This window comes from Coturnix japonica, chromosome 5, assembly GCF_001577835.2.
Source record: "Coturnix japonica isolate 7356 chromosome 5, Coturnix japonica 2.1, whole genome shotgun sequence".
Lineage (NCBI taxonomy): Eukaryota > Metazoa > Chordata > Aves > Galliformes > Phasianidae > Coturnix > Coturnix japonica.
Window position 1 is genome coordinate 4,252,395 of NC_029520.1, and position 27,473 is coordinate 4,279,867.

The window sequence follows — 27,473 nt, forward strand, 5'->3', positions numbered from 1 at the left end:
AAGAGCCTAGAACAATAAACAAGTTCCCCAGACAGAAGCTTCTAGATGACTGAATGTTTGAATCAACAAAGCATGCACTGTTAATGAGTGCAATCCTTCCATTCCTGGGACGGAATACCAATGTGGCTGCGAGACAAAGTCAAGCCGTACAATAGCAAATGAAGGGCAAGGGAGGCAATATGCTGAGCCTGCACTGGTGCACACTGACCTCCAGTGGAACACATTGCACTCTGTGAGTAACTATCCATGCACAGGGGCTGGAAAAAGAGTCAGAAGTACTTGAGAATTACTTTGAGGAAGCAAAAACTATTAGCAATGTGACCAAAAACACAGCAGCTTGCCTCTGCTTCCCAGTTTTAATAAGCAGTACGGATTGGTGTCATGAATGGACTTTTCAGCTCTTGCAGAAGTCTGAGATGTTCTTATAGAAGCAGAGATTGCATACGATATGCCTAAATGTGCTCGGTGTAGCATGGTCCTAGCAGCACTGTCTGGGTAAAAGCTCCTCACAGAACACTGAAGATTTGCTGTCACCTGCACTCTAGAAACCTGACCAAGTAGAACACACAGTCTGGAGCACCATCAGACACAAATAATTGATATGTTTGAAGGTTCCTTCTGCTCTGCCCCATTCGGAGTTACTGTTTCACAGGTGAGCTGAAGCATCTAACTGAACATTGCGGCACAAAGCCAGATACATTAATTTAACTGAAAGTGGGTCTGGGTAAATGCACAATATGATTAAAGAGCTGGTCTCACAAACTGACACAGCTGTGGAGGACCCCAGCTCAAGCCAAATAAGCAGTGGGGATTTCCAGCTGGAGCATGGGGTGGGTAGCACTGCCTGCAGGGAGCCTTGTCACTCAACTAAAGCTAATTAGCACAATTAAAAAGTAATTATTGGCCAGGTACCTTTTCTTTTCTCTTCTTTTTTGACCAGCTGATTCCAGAATTGCAACACTTGGATTCTCACACATAATCTTTATCTTCAGCTTCTGCGCAAAGTCCATTGAATGCAGTCAAACCATCTCTCTGGCTGCTTAACAGCTGTTGCACCTTGTGCTGAAGCAAATAAAAAGCGGTCTCTTATTCTTTCTTCATTCACCGAAGCTGTAAGGATAATAATTTCTATATGCTGACCAACAGCAGAAAGTTCAGAACATTCAGAATCCACCAAAGCTGCTTTACTCGGTGAAATCCTCATTCTCCCAGAGCTCTGAATAAGTTATTCACATGAGCTAACCATGTGACAAAACATTGGTGCTTTAGCTTTTATTCAATGATCACAGCATTTGCTTTGCTGCCGCTGTAAAAATGGGATACATAAGTAATACACAGAGAAATCAGATTAGCTGGCACCACAGGGAGAAAGGAGGATGATGCAAAGTAGCGTAATTATACTGAAAGTTCTTGCTATCACAAGCCTTCCAAGGCTCAAAATGCTGTGGCATATACTCGCAATTATATAGTTAAGGATTTGAAGTAATACCTGTAGAATATAAGGAAGTCAACAAACTTAACCTGATAATAATCTGAACTGGAAACAGCTATGGAAAAATAAGCATAGCAGCATTTTGAATTGAATTTTGGTTTGGGAAGCAGCTCTTACACAGATGACCATTATAAAAATCTTTTAGCCCTTCACATTCATTTTTTCCTTCAGGTAAGTGGCTCAGAGAATGCCTACCATTTATTTTATGGCCACAACGAGATTATATGGGATTTCAGCCCTCTGTGTGCAGCAAAAATATTCACAAGGAAGTATCTGGAGCAGTTCCCTTTAAGTGAAGGGGACAGCAGGAAAGACAAAAACCCTCTGGCACCGTTTTTCCCCATATGCACATACAGACAGTGTTCTAGTCAAGCAAAAAAGAACACACAGGAAACAGGATAGCAAAAAAGAGCAAAAAAGCAACTGAATCACAGAAGTCCTCTCTCTTTTACCCCATTTTCTGGCTCATCTTTCCTCACCCCAGTTTAAGAACTGGCAGATATGCTGTGAAAATGAATGCAGAGCATTTAGATCTCTGAAATCTAATCAAAGTTCCTCAATCCATGTTACATAATGAAAAAGAATGGTGTTTCTTCATCTTGAGTTCACAGAAGTCTAAATTGCCATTTTCTCCCCAACAATCCAGCTTGTCATGCCTCAATATTTTAAGAATAAACGACTGAGAATGATGAGGTTTTTGTTTAAAAAGTGTTCTCACTTTAATGGTTCAGTTAATAACATCACGAATGGTACAAAAATGTGTCCTTTTTCACATTTCCATACATTGTATTACGGACCACCTGAAAATCTGGACTAAGAACGTATAAAGTGTCTGTTATTAGCCCTAGCCTCTTGTTTTTTTTTGCCATACGTAGAGGAGATACGCAGAAAACATGCATGTGTTACCAACGACATGTAAGGATTAGCTTAAACAATAAGATAGGACAGAACGCACACACCGCAATGCGTGTTCGTCTGGTAGAGCGGGAAACCGAATGTCACGTGTTAGCAATGAGAAATGAAACGACCAATGACACACTGACATTTTGCGACCGTACTTTTCAGCTTTTCCGTTTTAAAATCGTTTTTAAATAGTAGTAAATATTTAAATAATATTTAAAATATAATTCCCTTAAGGAAATCATTTACTTGGAAGACAGCCTGTAAGATTTGCCTTTCTAAAAAGTAGCATTTTGTTTCGACAATGTATGAATATGATACAAGTCACAGAACTCCGACGATCCTGAAGTCTTTAGCCATTTGCAGAAACAGTTTTTCAATCCAATTTTGTCTCCTGTGTTTTGCTGGCAAAACTTTGGAAGTAGCATCTCAAAGAAAAACCTGCCTTTAAGAGAAATACTGTGTTTTCAATAAAAACCAAACCCAACGTCAGCAGGGATGCCGTACTAAAGGAAACGACAGCGGAAATGAAAAGTAATAATAACAATTCATCACACAGTTAGCTTAATTTCTGCTTCGCTAATTCATAGTCTAAAGAGGGTCTTGTTCCTTCCACGTGCATCTTCTCTCACAGACGTGAGCGCTCAATTTCCACTGTTAGATGTTCAAAGGACATCACTGCTGCTTCAGGACAAAGACACAAGATTGAGGTGTGGGTGCAGAATTACATAAAAGGCAACAAAACCAAGTATTTGTGCAAGAAAGATAATCTGTACATCCACATTTCTTCTAAGTTTGCTTCAGTATAAAATAAAACCTTTTCAATCCCACCAACCAAAACTTTGATTCTTGTTTATGATCCTTCACACACTTGAGAGTTCCATGGTTTTATTCATCCTCAATGGTAAACTCATAAATCCAGCCAGCATTTTTGTAGCCCAAGACAAAGACGGAAGCTCTGTTACCTCTGCAGTAGTCTGGGGCAGTTAGACAGGTTTTTTCTGTCTCTACAGGCACAGTGCTTGTTTAACTGGCCTGGGGAATAGTACAGCCAAAAATAAGCCAGGTCATCCTCTCCAGCAGTGCAGAGCCTCCTGGCCATTGTTATTTACTTATCTAGATGGTTGTCACTAGAATTCATCTTCTTATTAAATAGGGACAAACTACTCCAAAACCCTCTCATCTCTTTTTTCTTCAGTCTCTAAGGACTTGGATGAAGACAACCAGCTTCCTAAAGCTGCTTCTAGGTTCAAAACTCTAGAGGAGCTGTAAAGTAGTGGTACAGAAATCATCCAGAAAGCAAAAAGACCTCTCTGCTAGTTGCTCTCAGTCATACGAGGGAGAGATATGAGACACAAAGTCCAATGAGTTCTTTACTATGCAGTCAAGGAGACAACAACTGTTCCTTCAGCCTGCATCCCAACCATTCCTACAATTACAGCCCAGGGACTCCCAAACTACGTTGTTTCACTGAAAAGAGACAACAGAACTCTACTTGTACAGTCCAATACCTCTCTTCTATCTATGCAGCCAGGAACTGCTGCTGCCAATTATCCCTGCCAATAAAGGAATACCCTAAATAAACTGGGGAGCTCGTACTATAGATTAAATAGTACAAGAGGCACATAGCTGCTATGTCTCCAGTTGGGATATTTACAGTAAACTGATTTTTAGCTCCACAAACTCCGGCTCCTACAAGGCTCAACACAGCATGGCTGAAACCGCCACAACCCTTCAACCCTTGTGTCTACCCATCTTTACACTATAAAAATGAATTAGCTTCACAGCTGCTCTGACATTCTGCACATTCTTCCTAAATAAAAGCCCATTTTGCTCTCCTTGATTATAGCAGACATCACAGTAGCACAACGCATCTATTCAATTGACAGCGACCTCCCTTTTTAAAGCAAACGCGTTATGACGAGGCTTTAAAAAAGGCAGAGGTTCATAACCCAGCTCTGTTTGCTGCAGACTGCATACAAGTTTTAAAGGAGAATTATTGCTTTTAAAAGACAAATAGCTTTGGAAATACGGTAAACATCCTATACAGTTCTAAAACTAACCAGCTAAAATTCTGTACATACTTTAATATTCAAACCTATTTGATTACTCAAGATCAAATAATTGCATTTTTACATCTATTCATTAAACTCTTTATAGCTCTAAGGTCTAATGAATGTTTAACAACTAAAATAGGCTAAAAACAGACAACAGGAGAAAAGGTCACATGGCAATGAACATTATTTCATTTGGCCAATGAGTAGTGAACCCTGCTTTCTTGGCTGAAATTAAGGCACTAAGTGGCAGTTAAAGGAAGTATTTTTTTCCTATGTTATCTGGAAATGAACAACATGATTTTTTATTTCTTTTTCTTTTAGGACCCCAGTAAATATCCACTCTGAATGACTCAGTAAGGCATTCTGTTGGCAGATTTAAAGAAAATGTTCTCCTGTTTGGAGCCCATTACATTCATTGTCTGAGTGTGACTAGTGGCACTACCATTACACTGGAGGGACAAAAAAAAGCTACAAGAGAAGGTCTGAAGACTCGAAAGGCACCAAAAAGAGAACAGCTCTGCAACTGCCAGTTCTACAAACAACTAGGTAAGCTGTGTTTAACACTGCATACAGTCCACTGAATCAGCAATCTTTGTTGACAAAGATATAGTAGTTCCTCATTTAAACTCTCAGTTAATCAAGTGCTAGTTTAGTAAGAAATTTATTTTCATGTATCAGAAAATACTTGCAGTGTCTAACACAACTACACTTAAAGCAAAACTAGTCTAGTATGCATTATTCTGGTTAACACTGAAGCAAACCTGTATAAACAAAAGGGTTACCTCGAGATATATAGTTTACAATAAGAAATCAACATATAAATGAATAGGATTTACTGAAAACAATGGAAAGTATTACAAAGATACATGAAACGATTTTAACCACAATATTTTCTCTGTGAAAAATACAACTATTAGTGAGATAAAATGTACAATTGAATCTTTTTTTTTTTTCCAAAAGAAAAAAAAAACAAAAACAAAACCGCAGTATAAAGGAAAATATTTTTTTTTCTTTTCTTCAAAACAGGGAAAATAGTTAAGGTCATTGTCTTTCATTACAATATAATTTGACACACACAAAAAAAAGCAGTCATAGGATTGCACCAACTCCACGTTCAGTCTCCTGAACATGACAATAGTAAAAGGAGTCCATAAAGCATAATGACGTTTCTGGATCTTACGATGGCAACGTATGTTCGCAGCAACTGATGTCGCTCCGGCTCTGTTCACAAAATGTACAAAACTCAGTTTGGTGGCCAGACACACGTACCCCAACGCTGACTTCTCCTTTGCTTAGTCAGAGATGGAAAAGCCTATCTGAAGTGTTGATATCTTTTTAGCAATAAAGAAAAAAGAATATGTAGTGCATGCTTTCTTGTTTGTCAAAAACATTGCTGAAAATAAAACTAAGTTATCCAATAGTTCACAAAATAGAAAAAAAAAAAATAAATTCTTCAGGTTAAAAATGTGGTTAGGGTTATGTTCAGTTCCATCTCCAAAGGGCTGATTTCCTTGGCAGCATCACTTTTCCTTAGCAAGAGCCAAGGCTCAAAGTTCCGTAAAGAGAAATAAAACTGCCTATGAACAAGAACGCAGCCTGGCTTTGTAAAAGAAATCAGAGCCTCTCTCTGAGCTTGCTGTTCCATCAGATTAGTGCCGAAATAAAATGGGAGATCTGGAATACATTTCTGTTATGAGCATTTCTGCTGGACACGATTCAAAAGTTCACCAAACTTTTCAAAGAGATCCTCCACCCATTTCATATTCTTCATGCACAGCTGCACAATCTCTTCCTGTCCCAGATCTGCAGTCTTCTTCTGAACAGAAGAAATCTATTTGGAAGATAAAGAGAGAAATTTGTGTACACATATACATGAGACTGTCAGAGTTTCAGATTTTCTTTTGTTTTTATATAATATTCTGTAGATAAATACAACCCTTCTTTGGAAGAAAACCTTTATGCTTTAAAAACAAAGTCCTACCAGACTGCTTCTGTTAACAGCTGAGCCAGACCTCAGCTTGTGGTTCTGCTACCTGGAACATTTTAATCAAGGATTTGCAGAAAAACCAGAAAGGAGTAGGCATTTTAAGACAAGAGGAGCTCCCAGATCTCAGGAGTTACACAAGCTGAAAAGATTCATGTAATTTGTCTGGAAAACAGTGAAGAATGCTAATCTACTCTGATGCAAACTGATTCCACATAAACTGCTTCAGCCTCATCTCTGAGCAGCAGTGCCCTTTAGGGGCAACATACGCACTCAGCATACCCTTTTCTTTGTGGATTTCATTATTTCTTTATGGCAATCTATACTCACTTATCAAGAGTTACAACAGTCCCTCTATATTTCAACTTCCCAAACAACTGTACAAATATTTCAGAGAAACAGCAATACTTACCTCCTCTTTACACGTCAGATATATATGATATTTGTAATGATGGAGTGAGTGATACAAAGAATACAACTGTATTTTTTCTGGATCCACTGTAAACTCCTGCAAAAAGAAAGTGGTGTATTTTTTTTCAGGTAAGTTCACACTAAGTTTCAAGACAAAGACATGACACACATTGTGTAAGTAATTTTTTTTCAATGGTTCAGAAACGGAATACTTCATTCAAACAATTGCTTTGACACATTTTGGTATGCTGTAATTTATATTATGTCATTACCTCGTATCTCCACATTCCCTACGAAATTATTTTATTAAACCAGCTTTGAGGATGCTTTCAGCCCTTCCAAATGCACTGCAATTGAAGTCTAAAACTGCTAAGACACCACTTTGAGAACTACTGCAGATATTACCAAAGGTTCACTATTTCCTATCAAAATACTTGCACTACAAAAAAGCATACAGATGGTGCATTAGACAAGTATAGATCATTCCTTCTCAGATCACAGAATCACAGAATGACCCGGGTTGGAAGGGACCTCAAGGATCATGTAGTTCCAACCCCCCTGCCTGGCAGGGCCACCAAACACACACCTTTACTAGATCAGGTTGCCCAGGGCCCCGTCCAACCTGGCCTTGAACACCTCCAAGGACGGGGCATCCACAACCTCACTGGGCAGCCTGTTCCAGGGCCTAACCACTCTCCTAGTAAAGAACTTCCCCCTAACATCCAACCTAAATCTTCCCTCTTTTAACTTAAAACCATTTCCCCATGTCCTGCTATTGTCAGCCCTTTCGAAGAGTTTACTCCCCTCCTGGGAGTAAGTTCCCTTCAGGTATTGAAAGGCTGCAATGAGGTCACCCCGCAACCTTCTCTTCTCCAGGCTGAACAAACCCAACTCCCTCAGCCTGTCCTCATAGGGGAGGTGCTCCAGCCCCCTGATCATCTTCGTGGCCCTCCTCTGGACCCTTTCCAAAATCTCCATATCTTTTTTGTACTGAGGGCTCCACACCTGGACACAGTACTCCAGATGGGGCCTCACAAGAGCAGAGTAGAAAGGGACAATCACCTCCCTATCCCTGCTGACCACCCCTCTCCTGATGGAGCCCAGGATCCCATTTGCTTTCCAGGCTGCCAGACAGCACTGCTGGCTCATGTTGAGTCTTTCGTCCATCAGGACCCCCAGGTCTTTCTCTGCCGAGCTGCTCTCAAGGACCACTCCTCCCAGCCTGTACAGGTGCCTGGGGTAGATGTCTCCTACCCAGCCACCTTTGCCACTGTGTGTTAAGAATGGGCCAGTATCTAGCAAAACCTAATTACAGGGTCTCACAGGGAATGCTACGGAAACAAACTGTATATCCCAAACTTCTCCCTTCCCATCCAACTACACAGACCAGTTACTGCCTGCATAAGGGAGGCAGCACACTACAACTTCATCTTTCTGCAAACATGAATGGTTGCCACAGAAGACCTCCTGTATAGCTATATACAGGACAAATGTATGCATGTATAAAATGCACAAATGTATAAATACAGGAGAAGAGCATTTGGGTCTAAACATAGTAAAGATGTGTAAACAACACATTGCAGTTCGAGAATTTAAACAGGGAAATCCTTTTGAAAGGTCTGATTATATTTCATGGAATATAACTTTGGAATATAGTAACCACTGCAAAACATATTTATATATGTACATATATATATATATATATATAATTATTTTTTTTTTTAAGAGAAAAAGCATTTTGTTTAACAAAGATATTTGATAAATCTAGAGTAAAAAAAAACAAAAACCAAACTAATAAACAGAGCAGTGTTTTCTACAAACATGGTTAACATATTCGAGGTCAGATGGTGGCAGTAGTAAACTTTTTGAACACTCACCTGTGCTAATTTAGTGGTTGATTTAGAAGCCCTCAGTGTTTTCTTGTTGTAAGCTTTACCGTTCATTTTGATCTTAGACACGGATGCCCCACCACTTTTTGTCTTTGAATCCCGAGTGATCACTGTGAGTTCAGGAAAGATTTCCAAAGCGCTCTTTAAAGAGACCACATAAAGAAAAAGGATTGTGAAAAGTTCAAGAGCGGGCGCCCACTGACTGCTACTTCAGTGCTAAAATATCCCATGTTAACTGTATGCAGTGGAAAAAAAAACATCCATGCTTATTAGTGCATACTCCAACAGAATAAAAACCCAGAAATTGATATTTTTCACTTATTTTGTCAATGCCTCCATCAGCTGAAGCAGAAGCAGGCTTAGTCTTTGTCAGATGAACCTGAATCGTACAGCAATATCAAACATTTTCCCCACCAACACAAACATGTTGACATACATTAGTGTTTCATTATCTTTTGTTTTTTGGATAAAGTATTAACTCAAGTACAAGCTGGTACTTTCACAACAGAAAACAAACATGAAAGGCTCTTTATCTTGCGGTTTACATCACAGATTCCTTAGCTTAGATCCAGAACTCCATCAACTTCCCGAGTTCCTCTTGTAAAATTTAGGCTTAAGCTAACTTTGGAGATATGATGCACAATCTACCTCTAAGTGAACACAGAGCAAAGCTGTCACAGCAGTCATGAACTCCAACTGAATAAGAAGCGTTAATTATGTCAGAATTATAGAAGATACTATTATGCTTTTCCCTTAAACCAAGGAATAACATAAACTATTTCTCATTTTGCACATATTATGAATGTAACTAGAATTCTAGAAATTCATAGCCTACCTTATAGACACATCTAAACATATCAGCTAAGAAGTACTTCGCTAACACAAACAAAATGCAAAAATGGAGGGCTAATATAACCTGCCTCTCTGAGGCTCTGTGTTATGTTTTGAAAACATGCAGCCCTTCCCTGCATGTCAGACAGTTCACAAATGAGTTGTTCTTCACTCGTTCTGCCTGGGCTTCAAGTTCCTCTGGTCACACTATCTCCTTCACAGAGGTCCAGACATCTGCTCCGCAGTACAGCTATTTAGGTTACAACTGTATTAAGATTTTTGAGCAATAAAATCACTGAACCAGCAGCTCTAAAAGGACAGCGAGCAGACTTTCTGTTGGCAAACTTGAGAAGCTTAGAAGGAAAAGTGCTTGAAAATGAATGAGAAAGCATGGTGAGCAAAACCAGAACTTTACCTTTGTGGTACAAACATCTCGACCACAAAAGTTCTCCAAATGCCACACACAAGCACTGAATTTTTAGCATCTCTCTTTCAAATCCATATTCACTTCTGTTACAAATTTGCCTTCTGGGTTTTTTTAGTTGTGCCTGCATAGTATGCGTTCAATGACTGGCTTATAGTATTACTTTAGAAAAGCTTAGAAATTAAAAGAGAATACCTTGAAAGCATTATCCAAGCGTAATTTGGAAAGCAGCCTTTTCCTATTGTCATTCAGCATGCCATCAATTTTTCTCATATGAGGCAAAAGCAGCTCATCTAAATGACAATTTAAAAAGTAACATGTGATTAACAGACACACAGTAACATGAGACACCGATCCAACCTGCTCTTCCACCCAGTATCATAACCCAAAAATAATGCAATTTGTTCAAAAACATTTTAAAAGTTTGAGAACAAAACAAAGAAACAAAAAACACCCAAACCCACAGATCTAACAAAATCACACACATTTTAAACATACTGTACCATTGCTCTTTTCCAAGGCTTGCATTGTGTCTGGATCCAAGGCAATGCTAACAAGCAACTCCATATAGCTCTTAAAGGTCTCTTTCATAGCTCTTGTGTTCAGAAAGCGAGTAACAAATGGAGCTGGAGGTACAAGCTCTGAAAATTAATGGGAACATGGTGATTTTTTTCTTTCTTGAGTATTCCACAAATATTTTGTGCGTTTTTGAAAACTGGAGGCCCTCTCTCATAAAACATAAGTGACCCCTACTGGTATCCCGAGAGATTAAAATCCATTACAATCAGAAATAACAGCGAAACTAAGCACGCAATGAAACAGGTACAAACAACAAATTAGGTACAAATGGTACATTTTTGTTATTGCTGTTGCTGTATTCATTTATTTTCTCCATGAGGCAACTAAGAACAATTGGCAAGATTTTTTCCACAAGATTATTTTTAGTTAGTTCAAATAGGTTAAGATGCTAATAACCATGGCCTAACTCACCATCTTCATCACTCTGAGCCTCTGGTGAAGAATCAGACTGGGAAGATGAGAATTCTTCTTTCCACTTTTTCCTTTTCTTTGGTGGTGGTTCAGCCTTTACTTTCGGCTGCTTAGCTTTGGGTTTCACAGAAGAGACCTTTGTTGCTGCTGGTTTTGGTGCTGGTGGATCGGGTGTTTTGTTGTTGCTACTACTAGGTTTGCAATGAATAGTCCTGCAACAGTATGAGTAACATCTTTATTGAAACAGTTACCATGCAAGTCTGCGATTTAACAGAAGAGCTGTGGGTTTACTTAACCATGAGATATTCCTTTGGATTATATATACTTATTGGATTATATATCTATTTTGCTGTCACATGTAACTAGGAATTAGGACATATGTACTATAATGCTACATTTTTTTTTATATGATGCTCAATAATTACTCTCAATTATCTATAATAAAACAGTATGTCCATTTTATAGCTAGATGAAAAGCACAGCAAATTCAAATTGCCCAATATTAGTAGAATTTATAAGCTACAGAATATAGGGGCTAATAGTAACACAGACCATAATGAAAAAAATCAGACAAGCTTGAACAAATAATAGTAATTAATGATCTCGGCTGACAAAGCGTATTTGGAATGTTGTATCCATACAAGGATGATAATTCCAGTAGAAACACCAAGTAGTGAGGACTCCAAGGAGGAAGAAAACAACTCCTCTCCTTTCTCTTCCTAGCACTCAAAACAGGAAAACCAATCAGGAAATCTATTACCAGAAAGTTTGTACTATAGGACCAATGTAAATGTATCATAATCTGAGTACTCATCATCCGGAAACACCAGAAGAAAACACGTAGCTGAATTAAAATACCTTGCAGACTGTACAGGTTTGCTCCGTGGCTTTCTTGAACATACTCTAACGTATTCCTTTTTGTTTGCATTTTCAATGAACTTCACATACACTCGCTTGTATTTCGTTTTCGCGTCCCCGAAATAGCCAAGATACTAGGAAGAAAAAAATAGCATTCAAGTGCTTTGTTAAGCAGAATTATTCAGCTTAATAATTCAACAGTAGTCAATCAGTTCATATACAATGATGAGTCATCCCACAGCAGTCAAAATATAACAGGAATTATTCAACGGATTTCAAGTAATGCTTTAATTTAAGTAATTTAGTAGCCATGAAGCTTCTTAAGGGACATTCAGACTCACACTGTTGGTAGCAGCAAACTCTCTCTGTCCATCCCGCACTTCAGGAACAAACTTTTGCAATAAGGCCTTCTGTACTTTCCAAATAGCTGGAGGCTCCTTTCCTGTTTGCAAAGCAAGCTGTAAGGACAGAAAAATATTTGCTAATAACAATGCTTGTTCTTATCTCACGTGTGTGTTTGTGCACTGTTGTTTTATTCTTTTTTTGAGCAAGTTATCCAGGGATAAAACAGAAATAGAGGTTATTCAAATTCCAACTGCTTAGTTATCATGTGCCACCTTTGAGACCCACACTATAGTAAGCATAATGATCTACAAACTTCACCTCAGAGGATGAAGCCGTGCCAAAGAGCTTTGCCTATGCACAGTGTCAGAGCCAGCAGATCCTGCAACTGAGTCACAAAGCTGCACTTTTAAAAATGTTGTATCCATTTGCTCTATTAAATACTTCCCTAACAAAAATGCAAAGATCACACAACAGGCAGCAAAAAAGGCTTCCAAGCCCCTAGATATTCCACAGCAGAAGTCTACAGGATCTCTGATATTACAGCATGATGCTCATGGTAACACAAACAAGGAACATTCAGTGCAAATGAATGAATCAGGAGTTTTCAGCTCAACTTCATCCCAAATTGACTTTGGAAGACTTTTCTTACTCAAATAATTCAAAAAACAAACTGTGTTGGAAACAGATTCGAAATTATTCCCTCTCCTGAGAATTCTCAAATCAGTACCTCAAAAACTCTTTTAGGAAAGCATACAATCAAGTGTAGAAGCACTTCCCAAGGACTATTTAGATAACAAGAAGAAAAAAAAAACATTTACATTACCTTTAGTGTCTCTATATCTTCAATCTTCACTACAAACTCATCACGTTCTCTGTACATGCCCTCTCCTCCACTGTCCGTATTCTCCTCCTCAGTACCTCCTTCGATTGCAACAGTTGCCTGGATCTTTGCTAACTGGTCTGAAGTCCCAGCATCCTGTTGAGCTGCTTTTAAGGAGTCAGCTGAACTCGTTTTCTCCTGCACACTGGCTACAGATGACGTTATCTGCGGCAATTCCTGCTTTATTACAGCAGCAGCGGGGGCAGCAGAAATGACTGCTGCTTTTTCAGCTTCTGAAGCAAAAACAAAATAAACATATAAAAATAAAAAATTAGCCATCAAGGATTAGCAGCATGGATGGGAACCAGAGCATTTTTCTCTGTTACAATACATATAAAAAACATACATTCTAAGCAAAACACCTGTGTGAAGAGCTGAATATGATCATTAACTTGGTCATGACAAAGCCATTAGAAAATCCTGATGTTGTAGCTAATATACCTCTGATTAAAATCTAGAAATAACAACAATGAATGCCTTAGAAAACAATTTTATAGTTATAGACACATTCAACAGAAAAAAACTGTTGTGCTCTGTGTTACTACGCATTGCTAAAACTCTTTGAAAATCCATTTAAAACCACTGGATGTGATGGTTTGTTGAGGTTTATGGATGACAATCACACTGAGCATTCTAAGACAGAGGAAAGAACAGACACAGGATTCCAGATCTGGGCTAAAGTAGCTTTTCAACATTAGAAAAGTCCTAAATAAACAGCATAAAAAAATGTACTGATACATTTTCCAACTGTGGGCAACATTAGCTCAAGTCATACCTAGCACAGCTTCTGAACACAACTCTTAGTTAAGACTGCAAATAAAAACAAAATAAGTCGAAACATTTACCTGAATTAAAGACAGCCAAGATTTTTCTTCCCCCAGCCCCTTCTCCACCCCATCAGCAACAGAATCCTGCAATCTATGCATTAGCAGCAATTGTTTTACCTGATTTGTTCTTTCTGTCAGAAGAATCATCCAGGGCTGACAATGCAGTAGAGATGCTCTTCTGAAGATCGTGGTTACCTCCCACAGAATCATCTTCATCAGAAGAAAATGAAGGCAGCGTTTCTAAATTCTTCTTAAGTTCCTCATCAGCTTTTTTGGTTGGACTTTCTCCAGTGACCTCAGAAGCTGCAGGCGCTGCTGCTGGCACAGGCTTTGTGGATGACTGTAGGCAAGGGCCACGAACTACCTGGGTAACCGGTCGCCGAGTCCTGTTTGGCATTCGCACAGCTGGAGCTGAAAACTGTTGCCTAGGCCCAGACTTGAGAAAGTCCAAAAAAGATGCAATGAATCCTGTTTTGACCTCAGGCTGTTTTTCTTCAACTTCTTTAATTTTTTGCCTCATTCTTTCCTGATGCTGATAGGTATCGTAACAACTTTCAGAAACAGGAGAAGAGTACATCAAACAAGCATCATTTCCTCTTGAGTTTTGACGTTTACACTGTCCGCTTCTTTTTATCTGTTTCTGAATTGCATTGTCTTCTTCTGCAGCGTTTTTGTTCTGGCTTTTTCCTTTGCTTTTTTTCTTCTGAAGGTTCCCTTGACTTAAATCTTGGCATTCTTCTTCAGTCCCGCTCTGGGGCACAGGTAACGATTGCAATGGACCCTTTGACTGGTTACCTGCTACTGTACCATCATCACCACTCATATTAAAATCATTCTCTGAAACAGCACTTTCTTCACTTAGACTCTTCCCGCTTGAAACAAAATCTATGTCCCTTGCATTCAGTGTACCATCAGCAGAAACGTCGTTATCTTCTTCAGATTCACGACTGATGCTAGACTGTTTCTTAACTGGGACAGCACCTTGTTCTTGCTCCTCTTGACCAGGGCCAAGAGTAGGAGAGGTCATTCTTGTTGGTACATTTTGATCAGAAGCGTCAATGTGCTGATGATTAAGGTTCACAGCTTTTGTCTGTATTGCTGACACCGGTGTAAGATTTATAGTGATTTGGCCTCCATTAAGAGCAATATTATTTATGCTTGCTGGCTTTCCAACTATAGCAGGCGAAGCATTGAAACCAGAAGACAGATGTCTCACATCCATTGATCGGAACTGTGTTTTGGACTCCTCACTGTTTTCAACAGATCGGATTTCCTCTTCGTTAGAGGCCGATTTGGCGAAGTCAGATGGTGTCACTCCACAGGCTGCCGCTGTTGCTGCTAGGATATCATCTACATTGGACAGTATATTCCTCTCATCGCTGAGAAGCATAGATTCTGGGAAACATATTGAGCTAAGAGAAACAAACGGATTTTTTGAATCATGTTGATTTGTCTGAGTAAAATGATCTTTTGTTGTCAAATGTTGCTGTAGTGGTTTCGAGGGCTCAGAAATGTCCATTTTCATTACTTCTGAATTTTGAGGATGAAGCTGTTGCTGAGAATGACCCCCGTTGCTTTGAATAATATGGCCATCCATCTGAAGGAATGGATGTGTCACCTGCTGAGGACTCTGTATTCTTTGCACTTGTGGCGATGCCTTTGCTTGTCCTAAACCTGACTGCAGTATTGACTGATGCAGAATCTGCAAGTCACAGGTTGACTCCAGAAGCACCTGTGCACCAGGCAAACACAGCTGATGACCATGTCTTAAAGCATGAGGCTGCACCTGTGGAGACGTACTAATGACTTGGCCTTGCTGTTCCGAAGCTTTACTTTCATGTACCTTATGCATAAGAGAATGCTGCTGGTTCAGTTCTTTAGAACTCATATTTACTTGCGTTGATTGCATTAAATTAGCTGTTTTTTTCATATCATGGCTTAAATTAGCGATATGGCCAATATGTTGGGAAAGCTGTTCCACAGTATTAGCCATTCTCTCATCTTTTTTTGTTCCTTGAAGAGTAAGTCCAACAACTTGATCTTCAAGACGAGAGTTGCTTCTTATTACACTTTGAGAGTATCGGTCATCTGCTTTTGTGACCCGATAGGATGCATCCTGAGTACTGATTTCCTCATCGGTTAGCCTTTGGGTGGAAGATTCAAGAGAAGCCTGTCGTTGCAAAGCTTGCATATCCTGCATTGACAACTCTTCCTCCTGTTTTGATGATGCATATAAGTTAGAGTCTGATTTCCTCTTTACGTACGTCTTTGTTTCTGAGGAAGGCCTGCTGTTCTGCAGCGCCTGTGAATGAGCTGGGGATGCAAAAGGAGGAGACTGGACAGACGGCATAAACTTTTGAGACTGCGGTGAGGAGGATTCTTGTGACTGAGTGTTCTGGGAAGAATGCAAAGAAATATAGCTCTGATTAGGACTTGAGGCTGGAAGAGTCTGTATCCGAGGAGAGGCAGAAAAGGGAAGAGAAGGTGACGTTAATGTTAAAGACTGCCCTGAAGAATAGCTTTCTGAAGGACTAACAGCTGATAAAACTTGTGACTGAGATGAAAAGCTAACTTGGGATTGGCTAACTGGAGATAAACCCTGAGAGTGACTAGAAGAGTAACTCTGAGATTGGCTGACTGAAGAAAGTTCCCTTGTCTGTGGAGAGTAGTTCTCACTTGGAACTGAAGTCAGAACTTGTTCATCTGAGGAGTAACTTAGAGTTTGACTATCGGAAGTAATAGTTTGTGACTGCCCAGAAAAAGTCAATGTTTTGTACAATGTGGGCAGCTTCTCAACCTTGCTAGATGAGAAATCCTGTGAGTGACTGACGGGTGGCACATTTTGAGCCTGGGAAGAAATATAATTTTGAGACTGGCTGACTGACAACAGACTTGGGAGCTGTGCTGTAGAATAGATCTGTGCTTGGCCTGTAATGACAGAACTCTGGTTTTGTGCAGTTTTGGCATAGCTTTGCGTCTGCACGGGGGGAGCTATGCTCTGAGGTTTGGGCGTCTTCGTCGACCTTGGAGGCTGTTTTGTGGAACAGTTTTTCACTTTTGCTGCAGAAGCCGGTGGAAAGCCAGGTGACGGAACTGCAGATGCGTAAGACTGAGCAAGTTCCACTGTGACTTGAGAAGTCTTCTGCTGTGGTCCTCCATTGCTCACCTGAGTAACATCTCCAACTGGACTGCAGGATAATGCTGAGTGCCTACACGTATCCTGAAAATTAACTCCACTTGTACTCGTTAAATAGCTGTGTAAGGAATGCTGTGAAACAGTCAATTGAGCCTGAACGGACTGAGTACTTGAAGGCCGCTGATGGTGTTTAATAACACTACATTCTCGCTGAAGTGCTCTATCAATGGAAGCCGTGGAACCGGTAAAGACAGATGTGCTATATGCCTGAGAAACCTGCTGAGCTCCTCCAATGGTTGAAGGCAACAAACTAAATTGAGGTTGCAAAAGATGGGGTGCGGATTCTTGAGCAGAACGATATGTTGATGACTGAGGTGGTACACTGGTACTTAAAACAGAACTGCCTAGGCGCTCAAATGTCAGAGCAGCTGGAACAGTGCCTTGTGATGTTTTAATCTGTAATAAAGGATCATGGGTAGTTAAGAGGCCATTTGATGTAGCACTGAAGGTAGTATCTTGAAGAGTAAGAGAAGGAGTAGTAGCAAAGTTTCTACTGCTGAATGTGTTTGGATGCTGATAAGCCGATAAAGCAGATGTTGGTGGAAATGTTCCAGAGGTTGGCAACGCTCCAGTGACGAATAGTTCTGTGGCTGTTGAGGAATGCATACCTGGAAAGAAACAAGAAATATAAAGGGAAAAAGAACATAAGGGAGCTTACAAGTTACAACTGTGCATTTCAACAAATTATTTCATTACAAGATCTTCAACATTTACAAATATAACAACCTCTAGAATCAACAAAAAACATACAAGGAGAAGCACTTACTGTGGGTAATTCCAAAACAAGAAGAGAAATTCAGTACGAATTCCAAATTCTATACCTACAGTGGGTTACCCATGGAATGTAACTTGCATGTTTATCACGCAAATTCGGGATTAAAAAACCATACAAGAGTTCTGTTTTTAAACCAAAGGCTCTCTATTAGTTTTTATTTGAGTTTTAAAAGAATTCCTAGTAGAGGACAACTGATTAAAAGTTCTGGACACTTTTAATACACTGTAAGCAGACAAAATTACACCATACCTAGTGTAATACAGAACTGAAAGAGCACTTCCACTCTCTCCAATACTTCTGTAACTTACTTTATATGAAACACCATTTTGGACCACATAATAGAACAGCTGTATGTAATTCTTAAAAGGAAGGCTTTAACTTTCAATAGAGTGAATAAATAATTTGCAGGCTTCCTTACATGAAAGTTCATATCCAAGTGAAAGGTATACCACTACTTATTTGCACCCTAACACTACTATGACAGACTTGCTCAAATATTTACTAATAGAATATACTACTATATAACTGAAATGTCAGTGTACAATTCCCCTGTAAGCTCTGGTGTTCACAGCAGCGACTCATATAATTCCCTTTTTTATCCTGTGACTTGCAGTTACTGGTAAAGTTTAAGTACAACTTCTAAAGTACATGAAATCAAATGAAGAAGGCAAATTTATTTTCAAGGAGGATTAAGTTCCTTGTAAAAGAATCTGTCAGGCAATCTCTTCCCACTGCGATATTTACAAATACATGTAAAGTGGAAAAATGGAAAATCTCGGATATAGTTTGACTAATCTCCGTTCTCCTTGGACAACTAAAATAGCTTTTTGTAATGGATTATTAAAGAATAAATAGAATTTTAAAAACCTGTCAGTAAATAAAGTTTGTCTTGGGACAAATATCTCAGTAAAAAGTTCAATTTTCATTATAAATACTTCTGCAACTTAATCACAAAATGACTTTGGAAGTGTCAGGTGAAACTGCGAAAGAAGGTCTTTGTTTCTTCTCTTCATTTCAAGACATATAATGATATGAAGAGATATGATACTGAAGGTATTTTTCACAAGTCAACAATAAGGTCTTTCTGAGTAAGAAAGTATAAGCAGTGTTTTAATGCATTTCTTTTTCTGCTCTAAGAAACTGCAACATCACGTACAAGTGGGTTCTCATTTACTGATTGCTACCACTACACAAAGGTAGGGGCATCCAGAGGGCAAAGAAGGGGAACAATGTATTCCTATTTTAACTGCTGATTTTCAGTTCCCCTCCAAGCCCTTCCTACCTGAAAGAGTGGAAAACTAACCCACTAGAGGAAAAAAGAGTGTTTTCTGTCAGAGCAGTGAATAGCTCTGATTCACTGCACAGTCCCACAATCACTAAGACTAAGCATAACTCGAAGCTACCACAGATGCAGCAGCAACACTTATCTTGGTGTGGCTGTCTATAGCAAGCTCCAAATATGCAAAGTTTCCTGCTCTGCACAGAAGGCTTGACAGATGGGGGAAGTTTACAGAAGGCAGCCAGTCTGCTCTAAAAGATGGCAAATTTGTTTATTTTTGAATTAAGCCACTGATTGCAATGCAACATGCGCCTCAGACCCGCTTTTTGAGAAAAACCTTGGTTATTCCCTGTGTACAAAGGGGCTAAAGTTATCCATAGACTTCTAGTGGCACCGTCACAGAAGAACTATGACAGGGATAGGAATCTGAGAATGAGATGTCTGCTAAGGCGTTAGTGAGACTAACTCCAAACAGAAAGTCAGATAATGAAATTGAATAATTAGATAAAACTAAATCCTGTCCATCTAAATCCCTCCTAGACATCTTCTGTTAAGAGATTAATATAATTTAATTGATTTTGAGATTTTAAATACCAGGACAGAAAAGAAGTGGAAGATGTAGCCTTTTCTGGTAGGATATTTTTTGTCTTCAATAATCCCAAATGTTCGATCACAGTCACCATAGAATTATATTTGAAGAGAAATTTTTTACCTGTCTGCCAGGAAGGAGCCCTGAACTGTGGCAAAAGGGTGGATCCTGAAGAGACTGCCTGGGCGGTGCGAGACTCAATCGCAGAGAGAAAATTCATAACTGAAGTTTCCTTAGTGTTACTTGCAGAGGTGTGCATACCGGTATCAAAAATTCCTGAAAGACCTGGGCAGGGGCCAGAAGGAAATGAAACAAAGCAGTTAGGCAATTCGATCAACTCTTTATAAGAAGCTCAATCAAATATAAAGGATATACATTCATAGTCCACTAAAAACAACCTGGGAAGCATTACCAACATTATCAACATTCATTCTTCATTGTTTTAGGTGTCTCATAGCGTTATGCCTGTAAACTGGAACTTACTGGTACATTTTAAAATATCCATTATCAAACATCTATCAAATATGATGATCTGAAATAATATTTAGGTCAATCAATCAGTATTTTCCCTTCGTGATGGGATTCACCATATCACTTGTTACATTAATTGTTTAGACATTCAGAATCCTCTCTGAAATGGGTTCAGTTTTTCTGTACCAATCTTTCCTTTTGTACAACTTATAGCAGCTGTGAGACTGGCACCAGAAATGGGGCCTTGGCTTCATTCCTTGTTTCAGCAACTGTTGTCCATACCCTTTGGTGGCTGGGGGTTGGATGGGAAGTAATGCATAGATTGCAAAGCTCTGAGTAGCTAAAAGTCTGTCAAGATTATGGGACCTGCAGCCTGGAATGTTCCCTGCAGTTCCATTCCCTCATCATGCTGATCAGAGTCCTGGGCAAGAGACTGCAAATACCTGCCAGATCATAAGCTCTACTATCTTTACCTCGGAAACTGGGTTGCAAAGTGAGGGGGTAAGAGATACTACACTACATGTATGTACACATTTACTATGAGAGTGGTGAGGTGCTGGAACAGCTGCCCAGAGAGGCTGTGGATGCTCCATTCCTGGAGGTGTTCAAGGCCAGGTTGGATGGGGCCCTTGGCAACCTGGTCTGCTATTAAATGTGGAGGTTGGTGGCCCTGCCTGTGGTGGGGCAACTGGAGCTTCATGATCCTTGAGGTCCCTTCCAACCCAGGCCATTCCGTGGTTCTGTGAAGAGATCATGCTCTGTCTTCTGCTCACATGCAGACAGAATGTCACCAGGAGCACAGACTGATGCTGACACAGGCCCTATACAGATCACCTTACTACTATATTTAGAATAATTTCTAACTTTTCCTCCAGCACTGGGTCTTAATTTCTACATGTAAGTACTTACATCATTACGTTCCTACTTGCATTATTTATTCTGTTTGCTTTAGTCTGAAAGAAGTGACGTGATTTCTGCAGCTGGCTTTGTGGCAAACTCAATGTCTGGCCCTTTTGCCTATGACATAATCTGAAAAGCTGTACTTTAAAGTGCAAGAACGAAGGAACACACAGTAAGATACAAAGGAGATCCGTCCCTTATGTTTTCCTTTCTTCTTTAGACATTTGGATAAAAGCTATTAACCAACTGTAAACTTTTTACTACACAATCAGCTTTCCTTGCACCATTTGCTACTACCTGTTTAATAATCCCTGATTAAAAACTCATCTTAAAGCTAAGCAACCAAACTCTTTTTACTCTGATAATATTGACAGTTACCAGTAGGATGGTGTGTAGCAGAGTATCCAGGAAGCTGATGAGAAGCTGTGTATGTCTGTCTGTGAAGAAGATCTGTTTCTGAATGTGATGGATGTCCTCCTCCATAGCTTAAGCTAAGGAAGAAATTAAACATTATGAATAAAACCGTGCAGCTATAGAGAAAAGGTACAACTACAACACTATCAGAATTATCAACATGAGCACCAGTAAGTGAAAAGCAAGTGAACAACATACAGTTTTTGGAAATTAGGCATCAAAATTAACATGTTTTGCTAAGGCTTATCTGGAAGCAAACTGAAGATAAGTGTCCAAGCTGGTACAAAAGCAATAATGCGGGAAATAAAGAAATGCAAACTAAACATCAAGCAACATTAGGACATGGCCAGAAGTGCTCATGTTTTCCAACTTGAAAGACCTAAAAAGGAGCAGAAAGCAAAACAAAATCCCAGCGCTTTCAAGCTCTGTACAGCACTTCCAAAGGGAGAAAACGTAAACCAGAACAATTTGCCTTTTGATGTTAAGATTACAGGTAGCTGGTACTTACTTCAGTGTTCATATGAGATTGCTTAGGTTCAAAACGCAGCTGTAACCAGATGCCAAAAGACATGATCAACCAAACGCAGAGATCTCCCTGCAGAGAGCTGTGAGGGACCTCACTCACCCTCTGCATCCCCCAGGATGAGGGGGCAGTCACTGCACAAGGGAAAATGGGAACATTCGATGCCAGGAATCATGAGATCATGGGAAACTTTCGTGGAAGTCACCACATAATATAAAAATTGGCAACACTAGTGGATTTACTTCATTTCATTAAGATGACAAGAGTAGGCAGTGGAGATCTGATAAGCCTGAAACAGTACCGTGACCTCTACACATTTCAACTGCTGAATCCAGTCTATAATGGACGCAGAATCTTAGGCTTTGAGCTTAGCTTCCATCCTGAGCTGTGCTAATAGCCGACACATCTTCCACCCCATCCGCTCACAGGATGAGTGCTCATATATTCAAATGCCAAGCTAAGGCACAAGCATGAAGAACGCAGAACTCTTTAGAAGAGAAAGAGAAGCCTCAGCTATAGCATTTATCCACTGCACATGCCGACTTTCACAGTAGTAAATGTATTTTTAGAGAACTGCCAAATCTCAACTCAGTGAACACAAAATAACCTCGAGAACTATACCTCAAGAAACCTGTTAACTACAAGAATCTCTTCATTCCAGTAAAGCTACTTGAATAAACTTCCTCCTTATTTCTATCGTGAGAATAATCAAAGTATACGATGACTTTATTTTATTCTTTAAACAAACGCCCAGCTCACAGTTAATGCGACCGCAACCTCAAAAATGAGCCTGCCTTTCAATAAAAACACTGTATTTATTAGAACAGTTAATTGTTTATTGTATAATTACTTGTTGCTGGAATGTAGATTCTTATCTCTAAAAGCCTGCATATATGCTTTTGGTTTACATAGGCTTATCCCAAACACAAGCACAGCAATCTGAAAGATTACAGCCTCGGGGTTTCTTTTTTATGAAATTTAACTTTTAAACAGATGAACTTACACGGGCTGTAATTCCCATATCAAAAATCCATTGAGCATGGCAAATATCATTATGGCCATCTAGTCTTTCGTACTCTGGTTTCACAGTTTGTTAGAATATCACAAGTGTTCCCACTTGTACTCAAATACTTCACTACTTCCTAGAGAAATCATATTCCTGTTTCTCTGTACCTGGTTGGTTATTATTAGTTGCTACTTAGAGGCCAAATCCATTTCTCCTCAACACTAATCCATCACAGCCATTTCTCACTTCTGCTGGCATAGTTAAATGCACAACAGAGCGATTACTGCTGGAAAGCAATGCAGATTTCACATGCACATTTGGAAAGTAGCTCCCTCTGAAAGTAGGCTCGTTGAAAAGGTCCATTCAAAAGATCAGAGACTAAACCACTATTTGTCGTTGCTGTAAAGATGTAATGAAAACATTCTTGCCAATGAGAGCAAAATGACTCTGGTATTAGTCAGCTCCATTGCTTGGTTTGATAGAATATATTAGCTACCTAGTAAAATTTACTGAACAAAGTGTGTATCCTTTGCACTTTACTTGTTACTAGAATACCTCAACCTCCACTTACAACTCTTTATAATTACCCACTATTAAGTATTTCCTGAACCAACAGTTCATGTTATCTTTTCATATTGCTGTTAAGGTAATTAACCACCACGGCGCTCTTCAGCTTAATGATTTCATACAAATTTAGGTCACCGGCTGCAGAATGGTGCTGACTTACACTGCATGAGCCAACCGCCTCAGCTGCCAACACAATTATTTGCTTTATGCTACCAATAGGTGCAATTCTTAACTTCAATACAGAATGGAAGCACCGCTTTTGCAAGGAAACAAAATGTAGCAGCAATACCTACTGAAGATACATAGCAGCCTTTTAAAAGATACATAGTAGCCTTTTAAAGGCTTGCTTGCTTTCTTCAAAGAGCCTCGCTCTGCCCTAAGTATCCATACAGAACAAAACGAAGACATAAACCCACTTCAAGCTGGCACCTTCTGTTACTTAATATTTGACAGGGGGAAAAAAAAGCACTGCTATGTATTAAAGCAATCAGCTTTCTACTTATTCTCAATATCAATTTTCTTTACAGTTGACAATTTTAACTTTTTTCCCCTTAAGTTCAGTACCTGAGCAATTCTTTACAGCCCTAGAGAAACATATAATGATTCTATGAAAAACAGACCAGGACTTTGAAGAAGCAAAAGATATTGCTGGGTGCAAGACTTCATTCTTTTGTTCTTAGGCTGTTGTAAGCCCTGCCTCTGATATAAATGAGAACGGCTTCAAAACGTGAATTCCTTTAAATTACAGGGCACTTTCAAAGTATTCAAACTGTGAAGACTGCTCTGACAGTGAAACTGGACACGCAAAAGATGAGTTGTTTCCAAAACACAGCACAGCTCTCAGGCTTACAAGACAGAAGTCCAAAACAACCAACCTAAACAAGACAAAAAGCATCAACCCGACATGCACCGTGAAGTGGCCGGATGCAAGGTAAGCGAGGGAAACAATGTGATTTCATCTGGGGCTGCCCACCTCTGGCTTACTGAAAGCAACAGAGGTGTCCTGACTTGTGGGAAGATGAGTAAGCACACAGTCAATTTATAATTAAATAACCAAAGTGATTAAAAACACACCAGTATCTTCATATGGATGAGGAAATAGCTTAAAACTCATCATTTGCTTTTTATCTGACCTGACATTTATGTAAAATAGGACTCAAGTTTTAACTCAAGTATATTTGAATTAAATTAAACGCAAGGAAAACAAATCCCTGTTCAGTCCACAGACTGGTTTTCTGGCTCACTTCAGTGCAATGTTGTTTAGGAATGTATATGATGTGCAATTTTTCACCTCTGTTGGCCAGCCTCAGATATGCTAAGAAGAAAAAAAAACCAACAAAAAACAATGTTTTTGCTGTGAGAGCAAAGTTGGTTCAAAGCTTTCAAATGCTGGCAGGTCCAATTAAAAACAAAGAGAAGCCAACACCCCGTATCTAAATTCTCTCGGTTCTCTCACTGGACTATACAAGAGACAGTCCTTTACACTTGAAGAGTCAACCACTATTTGCACAAATTATATATATATTTAATAGTCTGCAACAGTCACGGTACCTGTGAAGTAAAAGAAAAAAGAATCTGATGCTCAAAAAATGAAGCCCACCACTGAGAAATTAGTAAAGTACCCTGGAAATTGATATGTCTTAAAAGGGAATAGGTTGGATGCTACTGCACCCAAGAGCAGATATCTATTGCATTTGCCTGGCTTGTTTTTGAACTATCGCATAAGAAAACAAAGAGTTGACAACATTTTAAGGTGTCTTTAAGCTCTGTTATTCTGCAAGATAGAAGGCTTCCGAAAGGTCAGAAAACACAGAGTTAGACTTCAATAGTATTATATTACAGTAAAATACACCGTCTTGTTTTATTCACAGCCTGCCTGTTATACTGCATTCTCAACTTCTAAGATAGTTACAGACTATGCATTCAACATAAAGCCCTAACATGCTGCAGGCTCTTTCATTAAAGATGAACTCACAAAGCAACGCTCATTTCCCACTTGATGCACAGCCCCCATGAACACGACCGAGACCGCTGGTGCTCGGGCACAGAATGCCCGAGGTACTCGCCAGAGGAAATGCTCCTTCCTTCCTTCCTTGCTTTCCAGGGCCAAGGTGAGAGCTTCCAAGAACTAAACTCCTAAGCAGGAAATTATATGTAGGTAATTGCTGGAACGAGCACAAGTTTGCACCGTTCACGTGATTCTTTCCTTGAACGCGTGTCATTTCTTCACAGAGGAAAAGGATTTCTCAGCAAGGTTTTCTGAAGACACAGGTTAGCCGCATCAATGCCTTATAAAACAGACGATTCATTTCAGCTCCTGAGATGCATTGCAACCCTTCCCATCCCTCTCCACTACTACAGTGCCATAATTTGTGGTAAGCTTAAGTATTACCTTTCAGGTTCTATACAAATGCTTGATTTCTTAATGAGCTTTTTATTTTCCAATTGTGTGGAAAAGATGAAGTTGAGATGTTAATCACAAAAGATGGAAGAGATGCAAATACCTCTGTCCTATCGACTGAGCTATCTTAGACAACACCTCTCCATCACCACACCTCCAAGCATTTTACAGTCAAATTACCCATGAATTACCTTCTACTTTAAACCAAGGAAACTAAAGCAACACACTAAACCACTCAGATTTATACATGAGGCCAAGCCCCAGAAGCAAAGATTTAAACATCCTGTACTGAAATAAGAGTCAATTTCTCAAAGTTTCAAAGCAAGTATTTCTAAACCATTGTGAAGCTCAGGCTTTGCAGACCAGAGCCACAGAACTTGCACAGAATTGAGGTAACTACTCACCACCTACATTTAGGAATGCAAACTGCAATATCCTTGTTCATCTGCGCAGCCCTGCAACCAAATAGTCTCTAAGTCTTCTAGCAAGCCTAGATGTTACCCACATTGGTTTCCCCACCTCACAACACACAGCAATGGGTAAGCAACTCAGATGACCTCCTTTAGATTCAATAAAGAGGCACCTCTGTGACTAACATCCCTTCTATCCTAAAGGAGGAGGCATGCTCAGAAAAGATTCACATTGTAAAACGCATCAGCAAGAGTCCTTTACATTAAAGGAAACACCAGAGGATGCTGCTCCCCACTTTTATAAGGAAGCTGAGCATAGTCCTTGAAGAAGTGTTCAAGCTAAATTCATCCAGTGCTCTCTTCATCTTAAAACAGCATCATCTACATTCCTAGCCTTCCAAAGAGGACCTGCCTATCACGTTGTCAGCAGAAGTTCCTATTCATACCATCTGAACCCAGTTACTTGAGTACTTCAACTAGGGAAACCTGTGCTGTTCAGGATTGCAGCAAAATAGCTGCACTGTGTTTACTTCCCAATGGGGAAAAACTTCACCCTACATAACGAACTCCCATATTACACCCCAACATCCATTGTAAGATCTTCTAACTTTTAAGCAGGCTTCAAAACAAAAACAAGTAGTAAGAGAGAACGAGATGACACACACACGAGTCATAAAACCCCTCTAAATGATGAAAAAAACAGTATTTGTTTTTAAAGAGAACAGAAGGGAGTTTTCTGGAGGGGAAAAGATCAGATGGACCTCCACATCACCAGCCCCAACAATGAACTCAAAGTAGCCATCAAATGCTTGCTGCTCAGAGGCTTAAGGAGTCAGCTCTCTAGGATCACTCTTTGTATAGCAAACACTTGCTATCAAGAAAAACTTAGTATAAATGCTATCCCTGGCAGACTCAGTAGAGAATAATGAAATGTGAGGAACATATGAATTGAAGGATTATTCACTGCCTAGCACCGGAATTTTTGACATGAAAAAGAGAGAAAGTAAACAGGATGTGGTGTGAAACACTAAGTTGCCATACTTCTGAAAGGGAT

General features: G+C 39.5%; 1 protein-coding gene across 2 annotated transcripts in view; it reads right to left on the bottom strand.

Moving 5' to 3' along the window:
• Positions 1 to 2,186: 2,186 nt before the first annotated feature.
• Positions 2,187 to 27,473, bottom strand: part of QSER1 (glutamine and serine rich 1) — a 31,083-nt gene continuing 5,796 nt past the window's right edge. For both annotated transcript variants that reach the window (XM_015863508.2, XM_015863509.2), the window contains exons 2-13: positions 21,477 to 21,589; positions 19,851 to 20,012; positions 14,006 to 17,692; positions 13,005 to 13,294; positions 12,178 to 12,294; positions 11,837 to 11,970; positions 10,979 to 11,190; positions 10,492 to 10,629; positions 10,184 to 10,281; positions 8,722 to 8,874; positions 6,846 to 6,941; positions 2,187 to 6,280 (exon numbers count right to left, since the gene is read on the bottom strand). In XM_015863508.2, the coding sequence (XP_015718994.1) occupies positions 6,140 to 6,280; positions 6,846 to 6,941; positions 8,722 to 8,874; positions 10,184 to 10,281; positions 10,492 to 10,629; positions 10,979 to 11,190; positions 11,837 to 11,970; positions 12,178 to 12,294; positions 13,005 to 13,294; positions 14,006 to 17,692; positions 19,851 to 20,012; positions 21,477 to 21,589 (5,341 nt within the window). In that variant the 3' untranslated portion in view covers positions 2,187 to 6,139. The remainder of the gene's footprint in view (positions 6,281 to 6,845; positions 6,942 to 8,721; positions 8,875 to 10,183; positions 10,282 to 10,491; positions 10,630 to 10,978; positions 11,191 to 11,836; positions 11,971 to 12,177; positions 12,295 to 13,004; positions 13,295 to 14,005; positions 17,693 to 19,850; positions 20,013 to 21,476; positions 21,590 to 27,473) is intronic.